Below are 22,467 nucleotides of genomic sequence, written 5' to 3' on the forward strand. Positions count from 1 at the left end.
GGAGATGTCAGGCTGAAGCATAAATCATGGGCAGTAATACTAATATTATGGTGATGGGTGTTAACCAACCCTGCCCCTTTTACACAACGTTACATCAGTGCCTGGCGTTTGGTTTAAGTTGAGTTTAGAGATACAACGTGGAAATAGGCCCTTCGGCCCACCGAGTCCGCACCGACCAGCGATCCCCGCACATTAACGCTATCCTACACACACTAGGGACAATTTACACTTATGCCAAGCCAATTAACCTACAAACCTGTGCGTCTGTGGAGTGTGGGAGGAAACTCAACACCAAAGATAATAGAGCAGAGCAAGATAGACCACTCGACCCTAAAAACCACAGTATGTCATGGCACCATTTTAGTAGGCAGAATCTTGCAGAAACATTTAAAAAGAAAAATAACAAAAATCTGTGAGTTGATAGATGAGATATATTCAGCATGTTTATGGTATCATCACGCATATTGTTCCCCCAAAACACTGATTACACTGCGAGAGGCAGAGCGATCGGCGGGTTTTGCTTACTAAAATGGCGGAGGTTACGCTCCTTTGCGTACTACACTTCAGTATACGCGATTTCGACGTAGTTCATCTTGCTCATCCAGTATCTTTGGTCAACAATGATGAGACTGGATACCAGGCGCTGGTGCATTTTCTCTCTGAATCAGACAGTGAGCTTATTCTGCATCACAGCACAGGAACAGGCCCTTCAACCCACATGTCTGTGCTGAACATGGTGCCAAATTAAACTACAGCCACTTTGTCATTGGTGCGTTTAGGCAGGTGATAGCCAGTCGTTTTCTTTAAAGTGAGCAATCTAATCCTGTCATAAGATCGACACAAAATGCTGGAGTAACTCAGGCAGCATCTCTGGAGAAAAGGAATGGGAGACCCTTCTTCAGACCTCGATCTTGAAACGTCACCCATCCCTTCTCTCCAGAGATGCTGCCTGACCCGCTGAGTTACTCCAGCATTTTGTGTCTATCTTCAGTGTAAACCAGCATCTGCAGTTCCTTCTGACACATTAAGTCTGGTTGACGATATGGCACAATTTACAGGCAGAATTTTAAAGTAAATTCCTGGTGTTTTTGGCTTCCTTTAATTTCGTGATGAATACACAAAGAAAAGTACTGGAGGATTAATTAGGTTGCTAACTTTAAAGAAAAAGGCTGGTCTAATCTGCCTGAGAATTGTTATTTCTTATAAATGTGCCACAAAGTGGCCATACAGTCGTGGTATCTGTTCAACAAAATTCAAAATGATACTGTTGGAAATGGCTAAGAGGTTGTGAACATAAGGGCATGATCACTAACATTCAGGGCGGCACGGTGGCGCAGTGGTAGAGTTGCTGCCTTACAACTCGGGTTCGGGTTCGGGTTCGGGTTCCATCCCGACTACGGGTGCTGTCTGTACGGAGTTTGTACGTTCTCCCCGTTTTCTCCGAGATCTTCGGTTTCCTCCCACACTCCAAAGACGTGCAGGTTTGTAGGTTAATTGGCTTGGGATAAGTGTAAATTGTCTCTAGTGTTTGTGTAGGATAGTGCTAATGTGCGGGGATCGCTGGTTGGCGCAGACTCGGTGGGCCAAAGGACCTGTTTCCGCCCTGTACCTCTAAAACTAAAAAACTAAAAAAATAGCATTATCAAACTTTCCCACACGATTCTGCATTCTGAGGAGTGGACTAAACTCTGGTGATTCTCAGCAAGACTGCCTCTTCCCTCAAATGCCTTCAATTATCAGCCTGGTTTGTGACTAGACTGCCAATTAAAACTTCAGTTTGGTTTATTGTCACGTGTGAAAAGCTTTAGTTGCGTGCTAACCAGTCAGCAGAAAGACAACACATGGTTACAATCGATCCATTTACAGTGTAGAGAAAGATTTAAGAGTGTGGAGCGATTGTGATATGTGATTGTAGATCCACAAAAAGTAGTGAGTTACACTCACCAGTTTGTATTTCAATGATGAGGTATATTGTGCTGAAGGATTTTTTCCATAAGTCCCCAGTCCGATTGTGAATTATCGCCGCCCATTGAGATATGGAATAATTGTGCTCTGTTGAAGTCGTACCATCACTGGAAGGCTGGAGAAGATGCAGATTTACCAGCAAGCTGCCTGGACTAGAGGGTGTTGGCTATAAAGAGAGGCTCGACAAGCTTGTCGGAAGGAACTGCAGATGCTGGTTTACAGCAAAGATCGACACAAAATGCTGGAGTAACCCAGCGGGATAGGCAGCATCTCTGGAGAGAAGGAACGGGTGACGTTTCAGGTCAAGACCAGTCTGAAGAAGGGTCGCGACCCAAAACATCACCCATTCTATCCAGAGACACAACTTGTCCCACTTAGTTATTCCAACATTTTGTATACATCTTTGGACAAACTTGGATTGTCTTCTCTGGAGTGTTGGAGGTTGAGGGGAAACCGAACAGAATTGTATCAAACTCTGAGAGGCCTAGATAGGGCAGACAGTCAGAACCTTTATCTTCAGTCATACAGCATGGAAACAGGCCCTTCAGCCCACTGAGAACGCACTGACCAGCGATCACCCTGTACACTAGCACTACTCAACACACCAGGGACAATTTACAATTTTTACAAAAGCCAATTAACCTACAATCCTGAACGTCTTTGGAGTGTGGGAGGAAACCAGAGCACCCGGAGAAGACCCGTCCAGTGAGAACATACAAACTCCGTAAAGACAGCACCCATAGTCAGGATTGAACCCAGGTCCCTGGCACTGTAAGGCAGCAGCTCTACCGCTGTGCCACCCTGCCACCCTTCCAAGCGTGGAGATGCCAGACTAGAGGGCACAGCTTTAAGGTCAGAGATGGAGAATGTAAAGGAGATTTTTTTACACAGACTGGTGGGTGCCTGGTGCATACTGCCAGGGGTGGTGGTGGAAGCACATACGATGGTAATGTTTAGAAGGCTTTTAGATAGGTACATGGATATGCAGGAAATGAAGCGATACAAATACCGGCAAGCAGTGGAGATTAGGTCAACTTGGCACAGACATTGTGGGTCAAAGGGCTTATTTCTGTGCTGTACTGTCCTGTGTTCTATGTTCCCAAGGTGGCAGCAGTAACTACAATGCATGATAAGGAATCTAGAACTTTTTTTTTATTTTTTTTTTTTATCAAAAAATACTTTATTCAAGTTATAAATATCATTTACAAAACATCATTTTTAAAACAAACCCATCCGACATTCCCGGAGGTTACATATTCAATACAGGCATTTACTTAGACCTTTACATACATTTACATACATATCCCTTATTTGGAGGGGCGTCTCTCTCCACCACACCCTGCCCCCCATGTCCAGCAGCGGAAGGACCCTAGACTGTGGTCCTCCCCCACAGGGCCTTGGCGTTGGCTGCACCGAGCTTCAGAGCGTCCCTCAGCACGTACTCCTGCAGTCTGCAGTGGGCCAGTCGGCAACATTCCTTGACGGACAGCTCGCTCCGCTGGGAGGTCAACAAGGATCGGGCAGACCAAAGGGCGTCTTTCACCGAGTTGATGACCTTCCAGCAGCACTCGATGTCAGTCTCGGAATGCGTCCCTGGGAACAGTCCGTAGAGCACAGAGTCCTCTGTGACGGAGCTGCTCGGAATGAATCGTGACAGGGACCCCTGCAGACCTCTCCAGACTCTCCTGGCAAATCCACACTCTTTGAAGAGGTGGGCCACCGTTTCCTCTCCGTAGCAGCCGTCCCGAGGGCAGCGTGCGCCGGTAGTGAGGTTCCGGCGGTGCAGGAAGGATCTGACTGGGAGGGCTCCCCTCACCGCCAGCCAAGCCAGGTCTTGGTGCTTGTTGGTGAGTGCTGGCGATGAGGCATTTTGCCAGACAAGCTGGGCTGTCTGTTCTGGGAACCACGCCACAGGATCCATGGAGTCATTCCCCTGCAGTGCCTGCAGGACGTTCCGTGCTGACCACTGCCCGATGGACTTGTGGTCAAAGGTGTTGGTCCGGAAGAACCTGTCCACAAACGACAGATGGTTCGGCAATGTCCAGCTGACTGGCACATTGCGTGGCATCTGCGCCAGGCTCATCCTTCGCAACACCGGGGACAGGTAGAACCTCAGCAGGTAGTGGCATTTGGTGCCCACGTGCCTTGGCTCTATGCTCCGCCTGATGCAGCCACACACGAAGGTGGCCATCAGAATGAGGGCGACGTTGGGCACGTCTTTACCCCCGTTGTCTGCCGACTTGTGCATTGTGGCTCGTCTCACCCGGTCCATCGCCGACCCCCAGATGAAACGGAAGACGGCCCGGGTGATCCCCGTGGCGTGGGAGGGAGGGACGGGAGAACGCCTCTCTACTTTAAAAGGTTAATTTTATAGCCTTGCACTTCCATGAGTCATGAAAAACCCTGGGAGCTGACTTGCCTTACAGCCGTGGTGATAAGGGTCTCCTTGCAGAATGGAAATATGGCAAAATAGCACACATGAGATTGTTTCAAAACACAAGACCAGAAAGGAATCTGAATCTTAGAATGATTTGGCACGAATGTGAACACTGATTTACCATGAAAGGCTTCTTCCCCTGTAATAACCAAGAATGGTAATGTTTCACATTGTTTGATAAGCCACTGATCGGAGATTGATAACTCCAGGTCCCAACATCTTGCAGAATGCTCCCATTTAAATTCCTTTCTAGATTTCACTTTTCAGTTTCAGTTTAGTTTATTGTCACGTGTACCAAGATACAGTGAAAAGCTTTTGTGCGTGCTATCCAGTCAGCGGAAAGACAATACATGATTACAATTGAGCCATTTACAGTTTAGACATACATGATAAGGGAATAACGTTTAGTGCAAGGTAAAGCCAGCAAAGTCCAATCAAGGATAGTCCGAGGGTCACCAATGAGGTAGATAGTAGTTCAGCACTGCTCTCTGGCTGTGGTAGGATGGTTCAGTTGCCTGATTACAGCTGAGAAGAAACTGTCTCTGAATCTGGAGGTGTGCGTTTTCACTTTTCTTTGCCTTTTGCCCGATGTGGGAGAGGGGAGAAGAGGGAGTGGCCAGGGTGCGACTCGTCCTTGATTATGCTGCTGGCCTTGCCGAGGCAGTGTGAGGTATAAATGGAGTCAATAGAGGGGAGGTTGGTTTGTGTGATGGTCTGGGCTGCGTCCACAATTCACTGCAATGTCTTGCGGTGTTGGATGGAACCAAGCAGTGAGGCATCCTGATAAAATGCTTTCTGTGGTGCAACTGTAGAAGTTAGTGAGAGATGTAGGGGACTTGGCGAACCTCCTCAGCCTTCTAAGATATTGGTCGCTGCTTTAATCTGGGTGGTCCAGGAGAAGTTGTTAGTGATATTGACTCCTAGGAATTTGAAGTGTTCAACCAGGTGTTGCAGGTGTACATCAGGAATCCCCAATGACTGGTGGAGGAAGTCGCTTTGGTACAGAAAACATGTAGGTGCCTTTACATTGTTTATTTTAAATATGCAAACTTGTTGGTGGCTGATTTAAGGGAAGAGAATGGATGGGGCAAGGTGAATGGATGGGGCAAGGTGAATGGATGGGGCAAAGTGAATGGATGGGGCAAGGTGAATGGATGGGGCAAGGTGAATGGATGGGGCAAGGTGAATGGATGGGGCAAGGTGAATGGATGGGGCAAGGTGAATGGATGGGGCAAGGTGAATGGATGGGGCAAGGTGAATGGATGGGGCAAGGTGAATGGATGGGGCAAGGTGAATGGATGGGGCAAGGTGAATGGATGGGGCAAGGTGAATGGATGGGGCAAGGTGAATGGATGGGGCAAGGTGAATGGATGGGGCAAGGTGAATGGATGGGGCAAGGTGAATGGATGGGGCAAGGTGAATGGATGGGGCAAGGTGAATGGATGGGGCAAGGTGAATGGATGGGGCAAGGTGAATGGATGGGGCAAGGTGAATGGATGGGCAAGGTGAATGGATGGGGCAAGGTGAATGGATGGGGCAAGGTGAATGGATGGGGCAAGGTGAATGGATGGGGCAAGGTGAATGGATGGGGCAAGGTGAATGGATGGGGCAAGGTGAATGGATGGGGCAAGGTGAATGGATGGGGCAAGGTGAATGGATGGGGCAAGGTGAATGGATGGGCAAGGTGAATGGATGGCTCCTTGCTTCTCTGTGGAGACACAAGAGATTGCATATTTAGTTTTTAGTTTCAGAGATACAGCGCGGAAACAGCCCCACCGGCCCACCAGGTCCGCGCCGACCAGCGATCCCCGCACATTAACACTGTCCTACACACACTGGGGACAGTTTTTACATTTACCAAGCCAATCTACTTACATACCTGTAACTATGTCTTTGTAGTGTGGGAGGAAACCGAAAAAAACGAAGATCTCGGAGAAATCCCACGCAGTCACTGGGAGAACGTACAAACCCCATACAGACAGCAGCTGTAGTCAGGATCGAATCTTGAGCAAAAACAAGGTGCTGGAGAACTCAGCAGGTCAGGCAGCATCTGTGGTGGGAAATGGACTGATGATGTTTTGAATCAGAACGCTTCTTCAGACTTCTTCTGAAGAAGGGTCTCGACCCGAAACGTCACCCATTCCTTCTCTCCAGAGATGCTGCCTGACCCGCTGAGTTACTCCAGCATTTTGTGTCCCCTTCTTCAGGCTGATGGACTTGGGGGAAGAATCCTTTGTAGAAAGAGGTGTAGTTGAAAATGTAAAAATTCAATATTCTGACCATTGTGTTGCGAACCCCCTCCCTGTCCTCCTCATTCCATCCCTCCAAAGGCGTGTACACTTTACCCATTTAACTTCACCTCCTCCATTTGCTCTGGATGAGGGGGAGCCAGTGGATGTAGTGTATCTAGACTTTCAGAAAGCCTTTGATAAAGTCCCACACGGGAGGTTGATGAGCAAAGTTAGAGCACATGGTATTGGGGGTAGGGTGTTGACATGGATAGAGAATTGGTTGGGAGACAGGAAGCAAAGAGTAGGAGTAAACGGGTCCTTTTCAGAATGGCAGGCAGTGGCGAGTGGAGTGCCGCAAGGCTTGGTGTTGGGGCCGCAACTGTTTACCATATATATTAATGATTTGGATGAAGGAATTAGAAGTAACACTAGCAAGTTTGCGGATGACACAAAGTTGGGTGGCAGTGTAAACTGCAAAGAGGATGCTAGGAGGTTGCAGGGTGACTTGGACAGGTTGAGTGAGTGGGCAGATGCGTGGCAGATGCAGTATAATATAGATAAATGTGAGGTTATCCACTTTGGCGGCAAAAACAAGGAGGCAGATTATTATCTCAATGGTGTCAGATTAGATAAAGGGGAAGTGCAACGAGACCTTGGTGTCCTTGTACACCAGTCACTGAAAGTAAGCGTGCAGGTACAGCAGGCAGTGAAGAAAGCTAATGGCATGTTGGCCTTCATATCGAGAGGATTTGAGTACAGGAGCAAAGAGTACCTTCTGCAGTCATATAGGGCCCTGGTGAGACCACATCTGGAGTATTGTGTGCAGTTTTTGATCTAATTTGAGGAAGGACGTCCTTGCTATTGAGGCAGTGCAGCATAGGTTCACGAGGTTAATCCATGGGACGGAGGGACTGTCATATGAGGAAAGATTGGAAAGATTAGGCTTGTATTCACTGGAGTTTAGAAGGATGAGGGGATCTTTTAGAGACGTATAAAATTATACAAGCTAGATGCAGGAAAAATGTTCCCAATGATGGGGGGGTCCAGAACCAGGGGACACAGTCTAAGAATAAAGGGGAGGCCATTTAAAACTGAGGTGAGAAGAAACTTTTTCATCCAGAGAGTTGTGAATTTGTGGAATTTTCTGCCACAGAGGGCAGTGGAGGCCAATTCACTGAATGGATTTAAAAGAGCTCTAGGGGCTCGCGGAATCAAGGGATATGGGGAGAAGGCAGGCAAGGGTTACTGATTGTGGATGACCAGCCATGATCACAATGAATGGCCTCCTCCTGCACCTATTTTCTATGTTTCTATTTGTGTTTCCCTAATCCTCCCCCCCCCCCCCCCCCACCTCCCATTCCCATCCATCCACCATCCGACCCTCTGGTTCTACATTTCATTCTTCATCTTCCTTTCCAATCAGATTCCACCGTCAGCACCCTTTAGCCTTCCCCCTGCATCACCTCCACCCATGGGTGCTACCTCCCCCCTTCCCTTCCACACCCGGCTCATCTGCCGATCAAGTCCTCCTTAGCCGGATCCCCAAATCCATCCACCAGCTCTTCCTCCATCCCTTCCACTCATCTCCTTCTACGAGCTATCTCCCCTTTACTCCATCAGACTGCAGAAGGGTCCATTTCTCCATTGACCTCCACAGATGCTGCCCGACCTACTGAGTCTTTCAAGCAGTTTGATACTTGTTCTTCCTCATTTTTTTAGTATACTTTAGATTGGAGATCAAGTCAAGTCAAGTTTATTTGTCACATTCACATACAAGATGTGCAGTGAAATGAAAGGTCAACCACAGTCCAGCAATAGAGCAATAAAAAATAAACAATTTCACACACAATCACAACAACCAACAGTTAAAAAAAAGAAACATCCATCACAGTGAGTCTCCTCCAGTCACCTCTTCACTGTGATGGAAGGCCAGAATACAGCATAGAGAACAGGCCTTTCGGCCCCTCCAGCGATCTGCACACACTAACTCCATCCTACACACACGAGGGACAATTTACATTTATACCAAGCCAATTAACATTGTACGTCTTTGGACTGTGGGAGGAAACCGGAGCACCTGGAGAAAACCCACACAGGTCACGAGGAGAATGTACAAACTTGGTACAGACAGCACCCGTAGTCAGGATTGAACCTGGGTCTCTGGCAGTAGCTCTACCGCTGCGCCACCGTGCCCACCTTCAGACAGAAAGGTGATCTTACTTGGTGAATCTGCAAGGTTGATCATTGCTGGGTGTTCTTTATTTTTCATTTACCACACTGTTTTTAAAGACCTGTGGCTTTGATTATGCGTAACTATCATGAAGAGACGTAAGAAAATGACTTGCAGAATTGTCAAGAGCTCAGTTCTGACCAAAAGCGCTTGAAGAGGTTAATTTCCATGGAAACGGAAACAATCCTTGTGCCAGGAAAGTGGGGGGTGGGTTTGAAGAAAAGGCATGCTGCTGCCCTCTTGTGTGCTGCTTGTATCTTACATGTAAAGGTCACTTGCAGTTTGCAGCCAAACTTCACCCTTCAGTTTGCAGCCAAACTTCACCCTTCCTCTTCTGAGCATACTGAGATACAGTTTCACCAGGAGCTGTCCTATGAAAAAATGCCCACCTATCCACCTAGACTTACCTGCCAGGTGTGCGCATGGTGTAACAATAAGGTAGGCACAAAATGCTGGAGTAACTCAGCAGGTCAGGCAGCATCTTGGGAGAAGGAATGGGTGATGTTTCGGGTCGAGATCCATCTTCAGACCCGAAACGTCACCCATTCCTTCTCTCCAGAGATGCTGCCTGTCCCGCTGAGTTACTCCAGCATTTTGTGTCTATCTTCTTACATTTATTGTATGCCTCAGAATCAAACACAGCAAAAACTTTCACTTTATTTTTTTCTCTTACTTTACTTCTAATTTTGCTTCATTTTTCATTCTTTCTTTTTCATTCCCTTTCTCTCTCCCTTTGTTCTCCTTGCTCCCTCTTCCTCGTTCAGATTTCATCCTCTCTCACTGTCTTTGTTCTCCTTGCTCCCTCTTCCTCGTTCAGATTTCATCCTCTTTCACTGTCTTTGTTTCAAAGATCATTTAAACCACAGGAAAAAAACACGTGTTGCAAAGTACAGATTTCAATGGAGAGACAGTAACAGCTGTAGAAAACCACTTCTTTCAATAAGATGTAGTTAATTATAGCTCTCAATTCTGCTAGTCCAGATGAACAATTAACAGCTTCCTGGGTGTAATAGTAGATTGAGGGTAGAACATGAATATTTATCTGTTTGAAGAGACATTTATTCCTGATTTTTTTCAATGGAACATGTTTTTTAAATTTTAATGTATTCATTTATTTACATTCGATTTTATACCATCAGCTCAGATTTCATCAAGTGTGTGAATTTAGGACATTAAAGATTATCAAATATTAATCAGAAGTCGGCAACATTCCTAAAATGTTGGCATTATGAGATTATAATCCCTGTCCAAAACATTAGAATGGATTTCTAAATTTAATTTAGTGTAGTTTGGAGATAGAGATCTCGACCCGAAACGTCACCCATTCCTTCTCTCCCGAGATGCTGCCTGACCTGCTGAGTTACTCCAGCATTTTGTGTCTACCGTGGAAACAGGCCCTTTGGCCCACCGAGTCCGCACCGACTAGCGATCCCCTCACACACTAACACAATCCTACACTAGGGACAATTTACAATGATACTTAATCTGCACGTCTTTGGAATGTGGAAGGTAACTGGAACATCCGGGGGGAAACCCACGCAGGTCACGGGGAGAACGTACAAACGTACAGACAGTGACGTAGTCAGGATCGAACCCCGGTCTCTGGCCCGTTAAATGTTAAATATTTAGTTCCATCAATTTCAATTAAGTTTGAAGTTTTCTCACTTTGTTCTTCCCAGGCTCTCATCTAAATCATTCATTCAAGAGGGCAGGTTTGCAACTCTTTCACCAATTGTTATGATTTTCTAAATTTAGTTTACTTTAGTTTAGAGATACAGGATGGAAACAGGCCCTTCGGCCCACCGAGTCCATTCCGACCAGCGATCCCCCCATAGACCATCACTAGTCCCACACACCAGAGACACTTTTACTGAAGCCGATTAACGTACCAACCTGTACGTCTTTGGAGTGTGGGAAGAAACCGGAGCACCCGGAGAGATTTAAGCAGGTGCATAACTACTTCTGCTAATCTGAGTGAGAAACCAAGCATATCCTACCAGTCACACCATGTCTGCAATTCCAAATGAAAGGTATTCATGTGGCAGGTTAGGAACCGTTCTTTGCCAAAAGAATCTCTTAGTAATCATTCTGTGATCCCTCACAGAATATGCTCAGAAGCAAGGTAGGTATTGAATCCATGGTTTTGGTAACTAAAAAAAACATAGCACAAAAAGTAAGGAAATTTGTGTTTGGTAGATTATTTCTTTGTTGTAACAATGCTTCTTGGCAATAAATCTTATACCGTTGGAAAGCCTGTTTATTTCCCTTTTAAATGGCGCCACATTTGTAAGGAACATGCATTTGTGGGATGAGCAGCAGAGCTGAGTATGTGGGTTGCGCCCATGAAAAATCTGCCAAATCTTCTCTGCCAATGCCAAACAGCTTATTCTGCCATTGACTCTTGTTCGGTGTTGTTTGGTGGATTGGATGATTGAAGTCTGAAGAAACAAGACATATTGGCAATTTAACAATGTATTCATTTAATAAACAGGAGCCTCAGTAGCGTGTGGAAGAACCATACACAGCCACAACAGCCTGGCACCTCCTCCTCATGCTGGTCACCAGCCTGGTCACACACTGTTGTGGGATGGCATCCCATTCTTCAACCAGCATTTGTCGCAAGTCAGCCAACGTGGTTGTGTTGGTCACTCTGGCACGAACAGCACGCCCAAGCTGATCCCACAAGTGTTCAATGGGGTTGAGGTCAGGACAGCTGGCAGGCCATTCCATCCTCTCTACTCCCAAATTCTGGAGGTAGTCTCTGAGAAACCCTGCTCCGTGGGGGCGAGCATTGTCATCTTGGAGGATAGAGTTCGGTCCCAGACTGTGGAGATATGGGATTGCCACTGGTTGCAGAATCTCATCTCGATATCTCTCTGCATTGAGATTGCCTCCAATGATGACAAGCCTCGTTTTTCCAGTGAGGGAGATGCCGCCCCACACCATCACACTGCCTCCACCAAAAGATGTTACTCTATCGGTGCAGCAATCAGCATAGCGTTCTCCACGTCTTCTCCACACTTTGACCCTATGATCCAGCTGCCATAGGCAGAATCTGGACTCATCGCTGAACATAACGTTCCTCCACTTGTTCAGGTTCCAGTGCACGTGTTGCCGACACCAGCGCAAACGGGCCTGACGGTGAAGGGCAGTCATGGCAGGCCTCCTGGCAGCCCTATGAGACCGGAGATCAGCTGCGTGCAGTCTGTTCCGAATTGTCTGGGCAGAGAGCCATCGGCCATATCGTCCTGCAAACCTTGACTGCAAATCTGTAGAAGACAGCCTACGGTTCCTAAGTGCTGACAGGGTGAGGAAACGGTCTTCTTCGGGTGTCGTCTTCTTGGGACGCCCACTTCACGGCCTGTCTCTGACATCCCCCGTTATATGGAACTTGGCCTTCACTTTGGAGATGGTACTAGGGCTCACTCCAAATAATGCCGTAACTTGGTTTTGCGGAACACCAGCTTGAAGTTGCCCTATCGCACGGGCCCTATCCAGATCAGTCAAACGTGGCATGCCGATTCTTGGAGCAGACACCTACTGACCACTGTAGCAGGGCCCATGCTCACAGATACTGCCAATCAGGCACCTGGTTGTCAGCACCTGGGGGTACCAGAAGCTCAAAACAAGAGTCAATAGCAACAGCAGAATAAGCTGTTTGGCATTGGCAGAGAAGATTTGGCAAAATTTTCATGGGCGCAACCCATATACTCAGCTCTGCTGCTCATCCCACAAATGCATGTTCCTTACAAATGTGGCACCATTTAAAAGGGAAATAAACAGGCTTTCCAACGGTATAAGATTTATTGCCAAGAAGCATTGTTACAACAAATAAATAATCTACCAAACACAAATTTCCTTACTTTTTGTGCTATGTTTATATTGTAAAGATGTCCGTGAAGAAAAGCAATTTGCCAGTGACACGAATATAAACAGCTGCATTGGTCATAAGGTCATAAGGTTGTAAGTGATAGGAGCAGAATTAGGCCATTTGGCCCATCAAGTCTTCTCCCCTCTCCCATCAGGCAAAAGGTACAGAAGTGTGAAAACGCACACTTTCAGATTCAGAGACAGTTTCTTCCCAGCTGTTATCAGGCAACTGAATCATCCTACCACACCCAGAGAGCAGTGCTGAACTACTATCTACCTTTTTGGTGACCCTCGGACTATCCTTGATCAGACTTTGCTGGCTTTACCTTGCACTAAACGTTATTCCCTTATCATGTATCTATACAATGTAAATGGATTGATTGTAATCATGTTTTGTCTTTCTGCTGACTGGATAGCATGCAACTAAAGCTTTTCACTGTACCTCGGTACACGTGACAATAAACTAAACTGAAAGATGTAACCAAGTTGTCCTATTCCAGAGTTCAAGGCTGTGGTGTTGCACCTCCAGCATTCTGCCACTAGGTGGTGGTGGGAAGCTTCTGTCAGATCCACCGACAGTCACTGGTTAGCAGGAAATAATGAATTACTTGAGTTTGGACGTTGATTAAATCTAATCCCCAGCGCTGGTGCTGAGAACTGTGTGCGTTAGCAGTGCGTTAGCAAGTTGCACCGGTGCCTTGGGATCTGGCCAGAACTGCCAGAGTGGAAGATCACCTCTTTCCAAACCACTGGATAAGGATTTTCCATCAACCTTTGACAGACACAAAATACTGGAGTAACTCAGCGGGTCAGGCAGCATCTCTGGAGAGAAGGAATTGGTGACGTTTCGGGTCGAGACCCATAGAAACATAGAAAATAGGTGCAGGAGGAGGCCATTCGGCCCTTCGAGCCAGCACCGCCATTCATTGTGATCATGGCTGATCATCCACAATCAATAACCCGTGCCTGCCTTCTCCCCATATCCCTTGATTCCGCTAGCCCCTAGAGCTCTATCTAACTCTCTCTTAAATCCATCCAGTGATTTGGCCTCCACTGCCCTCTGTGGCAGAGAATTCCACAAATTCACAACTCTCTGGGTGAAAAAGTTCCTTCTCACCTCAGTTTCAAATGGCCTCTCCTTTATTCTAAGACTGTGGCCCCTGGTTCTGGACTCGCCCAACATTGGGAACACTTTTCTTCAGACTGGGAGTCGCTGGGAGAGGGAGACACAGACATGGAAGGGTAAGGTGTGAAAACACATCAAAGGAAATGAGGAATTGTACATTGTTAGCTTAGGGGAAGGTGACAACGAGGCATAATATCAGTAATCAGTACAATCAGGAGGACAGTGAAACTAGTCGTAGAATTAGGAGGGGGGAGGGACGGAGAGAGGGGGAAAGCAAGGGTTACTTGAAGTTAGAGGTCAATGTTCATACCGCTGGGTTGTACGCTGCCCAAGTGAAATATGAGGTGCTGTTCCTCCAATTTGCTTAAGGCCTCACTCTGACAGTGGAGGAGGCCCAGGACAGAAAGGTCAGGTCAGGTCAGTGTGGGAATGGTTTGGGGGAGTTAAACTGTTTGGCAACCGGGGAATCGCATAGGTCTAGTTAAATATTACTGATTGAAAGCCTCATTGTCACCTTCCCCTCCACTAACAATGTGCCATTCTACATTTCCTTGATCAACGTCCCCTTTGATCTGTGTTTTCACACCTTATCCTTACATATCTCTATGTCTCCCTCTCCCCTGACTCTCAGTCTGAGGAAGGGTCTTGACCTGAAACGTCACCCATTCCTTCTCTCCAGAGATGCTGCCTGTCCCGCTGAGTTGCTCCAGCATTTTGTGTTTATCTTTGGTGTAAACCAGCATCTGCAGTTCCTTCCTACACATTCTGTCAACCTTTGATCTATCGACCCAGCTTGTGATGGTAGGAAAGCCTTTGGCTTGTGTGCTGATCTGTGATGAGTCACAATGCAAGGTGTAAAAGGGTCTTATCTTTGTCAATCTGCAGTGGAAGCTTTAAAAACAAAAGTGAGAGGAAAGGCTGCAGGCTTGCAGTGCTGCACTGTCCAGCAGATGGCGCAAGTTCATGCATTTACCTCAGTCTCCATCTTTTAAAACAAACGTAAAACCTGTTTCCATAACTTGCAACCCAGCTTACAACCAGGGTTGCCAACTATCTCACTCCCAAATAAGGGACAAGGTGACGTCACCGCCCCGAGCCCCACGTGACCTCACCCAGCCAGCGGCCACGTGCTCTCGCTCCACCAATGGCGGCCGCCCGGGCCGGGAGGCGGGATGCTATGCAACCTCTGTTAGGCGAACGTAGTGGGCCCCGCTACCCGAATACACTCCGTTAGCCTATAGTGTCCGGGCCTAGAGCGGCCCCCGGGCCTATAGTGGCCCCCGGGCCTACAGTGTCCGGGCCTACACTGTCCGGGCCTACAGTGTCTGGGCCTACAGTGTCCGGGCCTACAGTGTCCAGGCAGATAGCAGCCCCCAAGCCTACAGTGTCCAGGCCTACAGTGTCCAGGCCTACAGTATCTGAGCCTATAGTGTCCGGGCCTACAGTATCCAGGCCTGCAGCGCCGTCCGGGCCTAATATGGGACAAGGGCGGTCCCATACAGGACAAACCAATTTAGCCCAAAATATGGGATGTCCCTGCTAATACGGGACAGTTGGCGGCCCTAGATGTGGTTCACATGCAGAGATAGGAGATTAATTTAACTTGGCGCCAGGATTTGCATCGACACCGTAGACCGAAGGGCCTGTTCCTGTGCAGTAGTGTTCTATGGTGTGTGTTTTATAACTCGTACAGTCCTGCATAATCAGTCCTCAAACGTACTTGTGCAAGAAGGAACCGCAGATGCTGGTTTACACTGAAGATAGACACAAAATGCTGGAGTAACTCAGTGGAGAAAAGGAATAGGTGACCCATCATCAATCTTGAACCAAAACGTCACCTATTCCTTCTCTCCAGAGATGCTGTCTGACCCGCCGAGTTACTCCAGCTTTTTGTGTCTATCTACAGTTTAAACCAACATCCACAGTTCCTCTCTACACATTGAACCCTAGATGTGATATCATTCCACAGCAAACCTATGGTGGAGTTATTCACAAAATGCTGGAGTAACGAAATGCTCGAGACCCGAAACGTCACCCATTCCTTCTCTCCCGAGATGCTGCCCGACCTGCTGAGTTACTCCAGCATTTTGTGAATAAATCGATTTGTACCAGCATCTGCAGTTATTTTCTTATACCCGTTGGTGGAGTTATTGATTAATGAACCCTCTGTACTTTGTTGCAGGCTTGTCATGGGTGCTCATCAGGATCAGGCTGTGACTGCAGTGGAGTGAAAGGTGAAAAGGTATGTCTTTGGAATCCTTACCCTCTGAAACAAACCATTTTGGAGGTGATTCCTCATGGAAAGCCCTTGCAACTCGTTTGACAGTCTGGCCTGACATTCCTTCCTGCTGCGTCAATGGTTCCAATAAAATCCCAGTCAGAGTGGAAAAGGATTGCAACAGTTTCGTTGTGAAACATGATTCTCCAGAGATTTGGCCAGGAACCTCCCAATTTCGATGGTGTCTCCTGTAAAAAGTCTATCCCCTACTCCCAATTCCTCCGTCTACGCCGCATCTGCGCCCGGGATGAGGTGTTTCACACTAGGGCTTCAGAGATGTCCTCGTTCTTCAGGAAACGGGGCTTCCCCTCCTCCATTATAGATGAGGCTCTCACTAGGGTCTCTTCTACATCCCGCAGCTCTGCTCTTGCTCCCCTTCTCCCCATTTGTAACAAGGACAGAATCCCCCTCGTTCTCACCTTCCACCCCACCAGCCAGCGGATCCAACAAATCATCCGCCAACATTTCCGTCACCTACAACGGGACCCCACCACTGGCCATATCTTTCCATCCCCTCCCCTTTCTGCGTTCCGCAGAGACCGTTCCCTCCGTAACTCCCTGGTCCACTCGTCCCTTCCTACCCAAACCACCCCAACCCCGGGCACTTTCCCCTGCAACCGCAGAAGATGCAACACCTGTCCCTTTACCTCCCCCCACAACTCCATCCAAGGACCCAAACAGTCTTTCCAGGTGAGACAGAGGTTCACCTGCACCTCCTCCAACCTCATCTATTGTATCCGCTGCTCTAGATGTCAACTTCTTTACATTGGTGAAACCAAACGCAGGCTCAGCGATCACTTCGCTCAACACCTTCGCTTAGTCTGCCTTAACCAACCTGATCTCCCAGTGGCTGAGCACTTCAACACTCCCTCCCATTCCCAGTCTGACCTTTCTGTCATGGGCCTCCTCCAGTGCCATAGTGAGGCCCACCGCAAATTGGAGGAACAGCACCTCATATTTTGCTTGGGCAGCTTGCAGCCCAGCGGTATGAACATTGACTTCTCCAACTTTAGATAGTTCCTCTGTCTCTCTCTTCCCCTCCCCCTTCCCAGTTCTCCCTCTATCTCCCTGTCTCCACCTATACCCTTCCTTTGTCCCGCCGCCCCTGACATCAGTCTACAGATGGGTCTCGGCCCGAAACGTCACCCATTCCTTCTCTCCTAAGATACTGCCTGACCTGCTGAGTTACTCCACCATTTTGTGAATAGAGTCATAGAGTGATACAGTGTGGAAACAGGCTCTTCGGCCCAACTTGCCCACACCGGCCAACAATGTCCCAGCTACACTAGATCCACTTGCCTGCGCTTGGTCCATAACCCTCCAAAGCTGTCCTATCCATGTACCTGTCCAACTGTTTCTTAAATGATGGGATAGTCCCAGCCTCAACTACCTCCTCTGGCAGCTTGTTCCATACACCCACCACCCTCTGTGTGAAAAAGTGACCCCTCAGATTCCTATTGAATCTTTTCCCCTTCACCTTGAACCTATGTCCTCTGGTCCTCGATTCCCCTACTTGGGCAAGAGTGTGCGTCTACCCGACCTATTCCTCTCATGATTTTATACACCTCGAATAGATCACCCCTCATCCTCCAGCGCTACATGGAATGGAGACCCAGCCTACTCAACCTCTCCCTTTCAGACCTTTTAGTCCTGGCAACATCCATAGTATGTCTTTACTTACCCTTTCCAGTTTGAATGTGTGTGTATGTATATGTTTATATACATATATATATACAAACACACACTGAACTTTTTTTCTCGTTTATTATATTGTTTACAAAGCACTATGTTTCAAAGCGTTCTCACAAATACCCCGTTACCACAACATTTTATGGAGCACAAGACTCGAGGTGTCGGACGCAACAGAAGTGAACTCTTTTGTGCACTTAAAGATATCTCATTTACATGACCCGGCAAGGATAGCAATAAACATCGAAACATAGAAACATAGAAAATAGGTGCAGGAGGAGGCCATTTGGCCCCTCGAGCCAGCAGCGCCATTCATTGTGATCATGGCTGATCATCCACAATCAGTAACCCGTGCCTGCCTTCTCCCCATATCCCTTGATTCCACTAGCCCCGAGAGCTCCATCTAACTCTCTTTTAAATTCATCCAGTGTATTGGCCTCCACTGCCCTCTGTGGCAGAGAATTCCACAAATTCACAACTCTCTGGGTGAAAAAGTTTTTTCTCACCTCATTTTTAAATGGCCTCCGCTTTATTCTAAGACTGTGGCCCCTGGTTTTGGACTCGCCCAACATTGGGAACATTTTTCCTGCATCTGCAGACAGTCTAGCAGACACCAGGGACTGCAGATTCTAGTTTATAAAAACCCCACAATGTGCTGGAGTATCTCAGTGGTGGAGGAAATTGATGGGCAGAGCTATGGGTGGGGAGCCTTGGACAGCGTGATTGTAATCGAGGGTGAAAGCTGGAGGAGAGGCGGGGCAGGACAAAGCCAGGCGAGTGACAGGTGGAAACCCTACGATCAGTCTGAAGATGGGTCCTGATCCGAAACATCACCTGTTCAAGTCCACCTGAGCCGCTGAGGTACTCCAGCACTTCATGTTATATATTTTTTACAATTATATCCATATAATCCAAGATTGACACAAACAAAACTGGAGTATCTCAGTGGGTCAGGCAGCAGCTCTGGAGAAAAGGAATAGGTGGCATTTTGGGTTGAGACCCTTCTTCAGACTGCTCCACTATCCGTATAATCCAATCTCCCCATCACAGACCCTTCATGATGCATCGTCAAATCGACAGCCATTTCCCCCTTTGAAAGCTGTCTGGAGGTTCAACGAAAAACAAGGTGTTACAGTACCTGCCGGCTCCACAAGGTGGCCCTGTTACAATGGTAACCAATATAAATGGCCGAAACTACCTTGACTGAGAAACTCTTTCACAATAAGATGGATTCTTTTGTGCAAAGGAATTTTATCAAAACTTTAATTGTAAAATGTCCCACAAAGGTCACAAAATCACTTCCAGGCCCTGGGTGTGCGTGCTGCAGATGTCCACAGATGTGTGCAGATGTTCAGTGGGGTGCACGGCGCATGGCGCACTTTGAAGCCGTGTTTACCCCCATTCATTTGTGCGTCCGTGTCCGTGAACAGCCCAGGCCACCCATGTGGAAACAGCCCATTGCACTGCGTGCAAGAACTGCTTCACCATAGCTTACAGGGGCCCTGCCCGACCAAGTTTGGTTTGTGTTCAAATGGAATACTTGTAACTTTGTCGGTACCTTTATAGAAACATAGAAAATAGGTGCAGGAGGAGGCCATTTGGCCCTTTGAGCCATTCATTGTGATCATGGCTGATCATCCACAATCAGTAACCCGTGCCTGCCTTCTCCCCATATCTCTTGATTCCACTAGCCCCTAGAGCTCTATCTAACTCTCTTTTAAATCCATCCAGTCATTTGGTCTCCACTGCCCTTGATCTCCAATCTAAAGTAAACTAAAAAATGAGGAAGAACAAATATCAAACTGCTTGAAAGACTCAGTAGGTCGGGCAGCATCTGTGGAGGTCAATGGAGAAATGGACCCTTCTGCAGTCTGATGGAGTAAAGGGGAGATAGCTCGTAGAAGGAGATGAGTGGAAGGGATGGAGGAAGAGCTGGTGGATGGATTTGGGGATCCGGCTAAGGAGGACTTGATCGGCAGATGAGCCGGGTGTGGAAGGGAAGGGGGGAGGTAGCACCCATGGGTGGAGGTGATGCAGGGGGAAGGCTAAAGGGTGCTGACGGTGGAATCTGATTGGAAAGGAAGATGAAGAATGAAATGTAGAACCAGAGGGTGGGATGGTGGATGGATGGGAATGGGGTGTGGGGGGGGGGGGGGGGAGGATTAGGGAAACACAAATAGAAACATAGAAAATAGGTGCAGGAGGAGACCATTCATTGTGATCATGGCTGATCATCCACAATCAGTAACCCGTGCCTGCCTTCTCCCCATATCCCTTGATTCCACTAACCCCTAGAGCTCTATCTAACTCGCTTTTAAATCCATCCAGTGAATTGGCCTCCACTGCCCTCTGTGGCAGAGAATTCCACAAATTCACAACTCTCTGGGTGGAAAAGTTGTTTTCTCACCTCAGTTTTAAATGGCCTCCCCTTTATTTTTAGACTGTGGCCCCTGGTTCTGGACTCCCCCAACATTGGGAACATTTTTCTTGCATCTAGCTTGTCCAGTCCTTTTATAATTTCATACGATCCCCTCTCATCCTTCTAAATTCCAGTGAATACAAGCCCAATCTTTCCAATCTTTCCTCATATGACAGTTCCACCATACCAGGGATTAACCTCATGAACCTACACTGCACTGCCTCATAGCAAGGAGCCCTTCCTCAAATTAGGAACCAAAACTGCACACAATACTCCAGGTGTGGTCTCACCAGGGCCCTATACAACTGCAGAAGGACCTCTTTACTCCTATACTCAAATCCTCTTGTTATGAAGGCCGACATGCCATTCTTCACTGCCTGCTGTACCTGCACATTTATCTTCAGTGACTGGTGTACAAGTACACCTAGGTCTCGTTGCACTCCTGTTTTTCCTAATCGGACACCATTGAGATAATAATCTGCCTTCTTGTTTTTGCCACTCATTCAACCTGTCCAAGTCACCCTGCATCCTCCTAACATCCTCTTCACAGTTCACACTGCCACCCAGCTTTGTGTCATCTGCAAGTTTGCTAGTGTTGCTTTTAATATGGCGACTCTTTGCAAAACAAAGAATATCACTGGGACTTGTCACGTGTGACAATAAAGTAAAGTATCATTCATTCGCAGTTGTAACCGGGTCTATTCCAAGTGCCCCGCTTGCCCCACACTGAGTGCATCCCTGACTTGGACACTTTGCAAATCAACTTGTTCAATTGCCTGTCTCAAATTTTTCATGGTATATTTTGCGAATAAAGGATGCTTTTGGAATAAAACTCAGTTCACCGTGGGTCTGTCTCCTTCAGACTGATGCAATTCAGTCTCCAGGTTACTCAGTGGTCACTGTAGCTCACCCCAACTACCCCCTACCCACCCCTTCACTGGGCCAGGACCTTCCCCAACCCTTCAACAACATGGAGCACAATCAGAATCGCCCCACTCCCAGGAGCTGATTATAACCCTCTGCCACTCTTGGATCTCCAGGCCAGCTGAGTTACTCCAACACTTTGTGCCATTTTCTTTGTAAACTAGCATCTGCAATTCCTTGTTTCCACTTCTCACACACAGTGAAAATTCCTTGATTCCTCCAATTCTCTTCCACAGAGTTGTGGCAGCACAGCAGCACGAACAACCCTGTGTTGTTACATGCACATCCGTGCTGATCTTCCAGCAGCAAGTCTCGAACACCTCAACACCACCCTGTCCCCAAAATCCCTGCCTGCTTGGAGTATAAGCCACAGGCAGGATTGTAATGAGAGATACAAAAATCTGAAGTAACTCAGCGGGTCAGGCAGCATCTCTGGGTCCTATTCAAAAGGAATAGGTGACATTTCAGGTCGAGACCCTTCTTCAGACTGAGGGTCAAGGGAAAGGGAAACGAGAGATATAGACGGTGATTTTGAGATATATAGAACACACGGTAGCGCAGCGGTAGAGTTGCTGCTTTACAGCGAATGCAGCGCCGGAGACTCAGGTTCGATCCTGACTACGGGTACTGCACTGTAAGGAGTTTGTACGTTCTCCCCGTGACCTGCGTGGGTTTTCTCCGAGATCTTCGGTTTCCTCCCACACTCCAAAGACGTACAGGTATGTAGGTTAATTGGCTGGGTAAATGTAAAAATTGTCCCTAGTGGGTGTAGGATAGTGTTAATGTACGGGGATCACTGGGCGGCGCGGACTTGGAGGGCCGAAAAGGCCTGTTTCCGGCTGTATATATATGATATGATATGATATGATATGATATGATATGATATGATATGATATGATATGATGAATGAAAGATATGCAAAAAAGTAACGATGATAAAGGAAACAGGCCATTGAGGGCTAGGTGAACACGAGTTACTGACAATGAGACTCAACGAGACGACTTTGAAGCTGGTATGACTTGGGTGGGGGAGGGACGGAGAGAGAGGGGATGCAAGGAGTTAGAGAAATCAATATTCATACCGCTGGGTTGTAAGTTCCACCGGTGAAATGTGAGGTGCTGTTCCTCCAATTTGCGTCTGGCCTCACTCTGACAATGGAGGAGGCCCAGGACAGAAAGGTCCTGAAAACAGCATCTGCAGTTCCTTCTGACACATTGTAATGAGAGATCTGGTTTCAGACACATGGAGGAATTCTGATTGAGATACCAAGCAGCACTTGTTATGCATTTGATCGTTTG

General features: G+C 47.5%; 1 protein-coding gene across 3 annotated transcripts in view; it reads left to right on the plus strand.

Moving 5' to 3' along the window:
• The window catches only part of col4a5 (collagen, type IV, alpha 5 (Alport syndrome)), a 272,955-nt gene that overhangs the window by 81,938 nt on the left and 168,550 nt on the right, over nucleotides 1-22,467 (plus strand). For all 3 annotated transcript variants that reach the window (XM_078412094.1, XM_078412097.1, XM_078412096.1), the window contains exon 3: nucleotides 16,042-16,101. In XM_078412094.1, the coding sequence (XP_078268220.1) occupies nucleotides 16,042-16,101 (60 nt within the window). The remainder of the gene's footprint in view (nucleotides 1-16,041; nucleotides 16,102-22,467) is intronic.

Source organism: Rhinoraja longicauda, chromosome 15 (assembly GCF_053455715.1).
Source record: "Rhinoraja longicauda isolate Sanriku21f chromosome 15, sRhiLon1.1, whole genome shotgun sequence".
NCBI lineage: Eukaryota > Metazoa > Chordata > Chondrichthyes > Rajiformes > Arhynchobatidae > Rhinoraja > Rhinoraja longicauda.